This window comes from Nematolebias whitei, chromosome 8 (genome assembly GCF_014905685.2).
Source record: "Nematolebias whitei isolate Nwh7 chromosome 8, NemWhi1, whole genome shotgun sequence".
Taxonomy (NCBI): domain Eukaryota; kingdom Metazoa; phylum Chordata; class Actinopteri; order Cyprinodontiformes; family Rivulidae; genus Nematolebias; species Nematolebias whitei.
In genome coordinates this window covers 45,279,572-45,286,616 of record NC_056505.1, presented here as the reverse complement: position 1 = coordinate 45,286,616, position 7,045 = coordinate 45,279,572, and the positions used below count along the sequence as shown (strand labels likewise).

The following is a 7,045-nucleotide window of genomic DNA, read 5'->3' as shown; positions in this document are numbered from 1 at the left end:
TAACCCTCCCACCCACACTCTTGTATTGTTATAACCAATGTTTCTAAACTCTAAATGTTCTAAAAGAGCACAGAATGTCATGAAGTCAGCTCTCGACAACCCCCACTTTTTTGCTGCAGAGCAGAGATCGGCAGGAGGAGGGAGCAGGTGCAACAGGTGCTAAATAATTTGAAATAATGTATTTTAAATAAAAATTTAATTTCGATAGTGCGGCTCATCCGTAATTCAGCCAATTTTTTGTCATGTCCAATCTTTATTTTGAAGAACCGTGATTTAGAGCGAGTCCGCAATAAATGAACTGCGAAATAACGAGAGAGTACTGTATACAGTATAAACACACACACAAATACACAATTATTCCTAAACTGTGCAATATTAGGTACATTAAAAAAAAACACAAAACTGACTTCTATAAAATAGTAAACTTTTGGGCAAAAGTTTATAAAATTTGACAAAATACAGTGATCATTTTTTAAAGAAAAATAACCCTTTTTACTTATTAACAGAGACAAAGTAGACTTTAGGGAATATGCAGGGGACATATTCAGATAAGATCAGATCACCTTCAAACCTTCTATGAATGAACTGCAGCGATGGTCAGGTCTACACGTTTTCAATGCTTCCACCACCATCCGTGGCGTTTGGGTCCGCAAGCATTCTAAAAAAAATTTTTTAGGTGAGATTCAAAGTAAGGCTTCAAAAGTTTTGCTGCCAGGCCACAAGCATTGATCAAAAATTTCCCTAAAACATTTTTGTTATTTAGCTCACTTCAGATGTATATATATATATATATTTTTTTTTTTTTTAGCTTGTTTTCCTTGTGTTTTTCATATTTTTGCTGAACGTTATTTATGAGGAATGAGTTTAAGAACAGTAAAAAGCTGAAATCTTGCTCTCTGAATTTCACATACAACATTCCCCAACATTCTCACTGTTAGCTCACTGATCCAACCCTTGTGGCAAACAGGTCTGTGAATTGGAAGATCTTACAGCCCATTGTCTACAATCCGTGGTTCCTACCTCTGTTCCTTGAGGAACATCATTCTGCATGTTTCTGTTGTTTCCCTACTTCAACACACCTGCTTCAATTATTTAACAACTTCAAGTTCTGCAGAAGTCTGTTAATCACCCATTCATTCAAATCAGGTGTGTCAAAGCAGGAAAACAAGTAAAACATGCAGGATGGTGTTCCTCAAGGACTAGGGTTGGGAACCACTAGTCTACATATTGGATGGTTCTGTTGGAAGGGGTCCAGTTGGTTGGTGATTACTTTGGGTAAAAAGTGATGCTTCAAACCAAACATTGAAATCCTCATCTTCCTTTGCAGGGACTCGGATATAAGTAGCTTTGTAGGAGGTGTGAACCCACGGCTGAAGGACTATGATACTGGTGTGGAGTCTGGAGATGACCTGGATGAAGAGGACTTCAGTGTGTGAGTAAATGCGCTTAAAATCTGATAATCGTTTCATCAAACACTTGTAGTGTTTAATAACTGACTAATAAATGTAATAAATGGTTCTGTCATTGTCATTTTCTGTACAACTTCCTGGCTGGACATTAACAAAGTTTAGATTTGTGTCTACATGTTTTACACTAATGTTACAAAAGCATTTATTTGATATATTTTATATAGACTAAATGGTAATGGTAAATGGACTGCACTTATATAGCGCCTTTCTATCTTATTTCAAGATACTCAAAGCGCTTTACACTATAATCTGTGCCTCATTTACCCATTCATGCAGCACTCTACTAGATCTCTACAAAGCTAATGGAACAAATCATTCTAAAGAGACTTATCTGAGCTTTGTCACATTCATACACTGATGGGACACACATCAGAGGCTATGAGGAAATCATTGTCTTGCCCAGGGACACTTCAGCATGTGACTGCTGGTGGATTCAAACCCCCAACTCTCGCATTGGAGGACGACTGCTCTAACCACTCAGCCACAGCCGCCCTTAACCAGTAGAGCCCAATCCATCCATCCATCCATTTTCTTCCGCTTATCCGGGGTCGGGTCGCGGGGGTAGCAGCCTAAGTAGGGAGGCCCAGACTTCCCTCTCCCCAGCCACTTGGGCCAGCTCTTCCGGGGGAATCCCGAGGCGTTCCCAGGCCAGCCGAGAAACATAGTCCCTCCAGCATGTCCTGGGTCTTCCTCTGGGCCTCCTTCCGGTGGGACGTGTCCGGAACACCTCACCAGGGAGGCGTCCAGAAGGCATCCTAAACAGATGCCCAAGCCACCTCAACTGGCTCCTCTCGACGTGGAGAAGCAGTGGCTCTACTCTGAGTCCCTCCCGGATGATCGAGCTTCTCACCCTATCTCTAAAGGAGAGCCCAGACACCCTGCGGAGAAAACTCATTTCGGCCGCTTGTATCCGAGATCTCATTCTTTCGGTCACAACCCAAAGCTCATGACCATAGATCAGGGTAGGAACGTAGATCGATCGGTAAATTGAGAGCTTCGCCTTTTCACTCAGTTCTCTCTTCACCACGACAGACCTGTACAGCGCCTGCTTCACTGCTGATGCTGCACCTATCTGCCTATCGATCTTGCGCTCCATTTTTCCCTCATTCGTGAACAAGACCCCAAGATACTTGAACCCCTCCACCTGGAGTAGGACCTCCTCCCTGACCCGGAGAAGGCACTCTACCCTTTTCCAGCTCAAGACCATGGCCTCGGATTTGGAGGAACTGATCTTCATCCCGGCCGCGTCACATTCGGCTGCGAACCACTCCAGCGAAAGCTGTATATCATGATCTGATGAAGCCAATAAGACCACATCATCTGCAAAAAGCAGAGACGCAATCCTAAGGCCACCAAAACAGATCCCCTCAACACCTTGGCTGCGCCTAGAAATTCTGTCCATAAAAGTTAGAATCCGTGACAAAGGGCAACCTTGGCGGAGTCCAACTCTCACCGGGAACAAGCCCGACTTACTGCCGGCGATAACCCAGGCTCTGACACCGGTCATACAGGGACCTAACAGCCCGTATCAAAGGGCCCGTTACCCCATACTTCTAGAGTACCCCACAGGGTTCCCCGAGGGACGCGGTCGAACGCCTTCTCCAAGTCCACAAAGCACATGTAGACCGGTTGGGCAAACTCCCACGCACCCTCCAGGACCCTGCTGAGAGTGTAGAGCTGGTCCAGTGCTCCACGGCCAGGATGAAAACCGCACTGCTCCTCCTGAATCTGAGGTTCGACTATCCGACGGACCCTCCTCTCCAGAACCCCTGAGTAGACCTTACCAGGGAAGCTTAAGAGCGTGATTCCCCTGTAGTTGGAACACACTCTACAGTCCCCCTTTTTGAATAGGGGGACCACCACCCCTGTCTGCCAATCCAGGGGAACTTCCCTCGATTTCCACGCAATATTGCAGAGTCGCGTAAGCCAACACAACCCTACAACATCCAGAGCCTTAAGGAACTCCGGGCGAATCTCATCCACCCCTGGGGTCCTGCCACCGAGGAGCTTTTTAACCACCTCGGTGACCTCAGCACCAGAGATTGGAGGGCCCGACCCAGAGTCCCCAGGCTCCGCTTCCTCAGTGGAAGATGTGCCGGTGGGATTGAGGAGGTCTTCAAAGTATTCCGCCCACCGACCCACAACATCCCGAGTTGAGGTCAGCTGCACACCACTCCCACTATAAACAGTGTTGGTGGCGTACCGCTTTCCCCCCCGAGACGCCGGATGGTGGACCAGAATCGCCTCGAAGCCGTGCGGAAGTCATTCTCCATGGCCTCTCCGAGCTCCTCCCATGCCCGAGTTTTTGCCTCAGTGACCACCCGAGCCGCATGTCGCTTGGACTGCCAGTACCCATCAGCTGCTTCCGGGGTCCCACAGGCCAAAAAGACCCGATAGGACTCCTTCTTCAGCCTGACAGCATCCCTCACCAGTAGAGCCCAACTGATATGAAAATTTTGGCTCTCACGCCACTACCGATATTGGGAGGGGAAGGTGACCGCCGATATCCGATACTCATTTCAATTCAGTTTATTTTTATAGCGCCAAGTCACAACAGAAGTCATCTTAGGGCACTGAACAGAAACATTCATATATAAAAATAATAATTTAACATTATTTATCTGAGGAGCAGACTGCTTTGAATTTAACTTCATCACAGACACTCATCTTGAGCAAGCGGGAAGGCAACAGTGGAAAGGAAAACTCCCTCATGAGGAAGAAACCTTTAGCAGAACCAGGCTCAGGACAAGTGGTCATCTGCTTCGACCGGCTGGGTTTGGTAGGAACAGATACACAATGGCAGGTCAAGAATCACGTTAAGATAGAAGTACAGTAGTCCCTTGCTACTTCGTGGTTCGTTTTTCATGGATTTGCTCTATAGCGGTTTTTCAAAGTAAGATTGGACATGACACAATTGACTGATTGATAGATAAGTCATGGATTATTTATTTAAAATAAATTATTTTAATATTTTTGCACCATGTGTGAAGTCCACAAGTGCAGGGGAAGCTCCCTCCTGCAGCCTTTCATGATCTCCCTCTCTGTCACACACACATTTCTCCTGCTGCATCGGCTTTGTTTACTGTCCAGATGCACCGACGACTTTTGTCTTCCAACTTAAAATTCAAAGTATGTCACATCGTAAAATCATCATAATCACAAAATATAAATGTGTTGTTATTTTTTATTATTTTAGAACTATGTTCAGTTGTTTCAGTGTAATTGATCAAGAAGTACATTTCTGCTCCGTGCTGCAGAGCTGTGTGAAGAGTTAACCCTTTGATGTCCTGCTGCACTTCTCTTCTCTACAATTTAAATTTAAATACTGAAATATTTTAAATAAACAGTCCATGCTGCATGGATTGTTTATTTAAAATGTTACAGTAGTTAAATTTAAATTGTTTATTTAAGGAGGTAGATTGGGAGTAACAGGTGATGAGTGTGATTACAGCCTGGCACGTCATGACAAAGTTTACTAAACATATATAATACTAAACAATAAATCAAGGAGACGTCAATTAAGTTTTACCAATTGTATTAAAATCAAGGTAGGAAAAGGTTACAGTTTACAGTGCTGGTCTCTCTGGTCTGTGACGCGTTCACAAACACGGAAGAGCCCCGATGTCCCGTGTCATTACTCATTTATAGGGTTCTAGACTCCTCCTTCGCAGAAGGGGAGCTCAACCTGTCAGTGTATGAGGGGGTGTGACCAAGTGTGATCGCAATGGATCTTATGTGGTTCTGGTGTGTTAGGAAATATGAGACGATGCTTCAAAAGCCTTTCTACGTGATGTGGCAACCAGATTAAGCTCTATTCCTTGACTGATATTGAAATCAAAGGGAGACTCTTAGAGCTGCTGGCCCAGTTTAACCCAGTCAGAACTGGGTCATAATTTCATTATAATCCCGTCTCTGAGCAAATCAAAACCATAGGACCAGTCTAGATAAAAATAATATCCAACAGCACTCTACTAGATCTCTACAAATCTGATTGAACAAATCATTCTAAAGAGACTAATCAGAGCTTTAGATCACATTTATACACTAATGGGACACACATCAGAGGCTTTGAGGGGTTCAGTGCCTTGCCCAGGGACACTTCAGCATGTGACTGCTGGTGGATTCGAACCCCCAACTCTCGCATTGAAGGACAACTGCTCTAACCACTCAGCCACATTCGCCCCAAGACTGTGCTGATCAGCTCTGCGAGGTACTGGCCGATATCTTTTAACTCCTTACTTACCCTGGCATCAGTTCCCACCTGCCTGAAGACCACCACCATCATCCCAGTCCCAAAGAGCTCTACAGTGACTGGTCTGAATGACTACCGGCCAGTGGCCCTCACCCCGATAGTCGCTATATGCTTCGAAAAACTGGTCATGATCCACTTCAAAACAACGATCAACATTGAGGACCTTCACCAGTACACATACCACGAGAATCGATCAACAGAAGACACCATCTCCTCTGTGGTCCACACTGCTCTCACCCACCTGGAGCAGAAGGACTCCTACGTCCGTATGCTCTTTGTGGACTTCACGTCTGCCTTCAATTTCATGATCTCCCAAACCCTGATGGACAAACTAGTCACACTAGTACTAAGCCCCTCCATTTGCAACTGGGTCCTAGAATTCTTAACAGACCACAGTCAGTGAGGATCCACAACTTCTCCTCCTCCACTATAACCCTCAGCACTGGCTCCCCTCAGGGATGTGTGTTGAGCCCCCTCCTGTTCACTCTTTTCATGTATGACTGTGCACCTACCCATCCAGGCTGTCATGTTGTAAAGTTTGCAGACGATGCAGCGGTGGTTGGATGCATCACAAACAACAATGAGTCTGGCTACAGGAGGTGGAACACCTGGAGAGCTGGTGCATGAAGAACAACCTTCACATCAATGTGAAGAAGTTTTCAAGATGGTCGTGGATTTCAGAAGGAACAAACACACCTAACACACACACACCCCCCACCCCAACATAGGATGATCTGTGGTGGAAGTGTTCTCCAGCTACAAGTACTTGGGTGTGCACATGAATGACAACCTCAGTTGGGGCAACAACACCACCAGCCTGATCAAGAAAGCTCATCAGAGACTCTACTTCCTCAGATGGCTGAGGCAAGCTGGACTGGAAGCTCAGTCCTCACCTCCTTCTACAGGTTTGCAGTGGAGAACATCCTGTGCTCCAGTATCAACGTGTGGCATGCAGGAGTGGAAATTAAACATTTTCTCCACCAGCCACTGTTGCTGGTGGAGATTTTTTTTTTACTAGCTATTCAAACATTTTACCAGCCACTATTTGTCTTTTTTGTTCGTAACGCTTTCCTTTGGTTACAAATCCCACCAGTACAATAAGATTATATAAATCATATGATTTATTTTTAACTCTGTCAGAAAAGCCATTTACAGTAAAGAAGTTTTCCATACATATGTACTTAGTCTTATTTAACATAGCATATCATGCACACTATGACATCCTCTCTCTGTCGGCAGTGAAAGCTGGAATGGAGAGGACGAGGTCCACCAAGCTGATGTAGTAGTACATATACGAGATATATGCATACAATTTTCACGAGTT

General features: G+C 45.1%; 1 protein-coding gene across 1 annotated transcript in view; it reads left to right on the top strand.

Moving 5' to 3' along the window:
• The window catches only part of oclnb (occludin b), a 47,180-nt gene that overhangs the window by 33,535 nt on the left and 6,600 nt on the right, over positions 1 to 7,045 (top strand). The window contains exon 6 of the mRNA XM_037680633.1: positions 1,328 to 1,432. Within this exon, the coding sequence (XP_037536561.1) occupies positions 1,328 to 1,432 (105 nt within the window). The remainder of the gene's footprint in view (positions 1 to 1,327; positions 1,433 to 7,045) is intronic.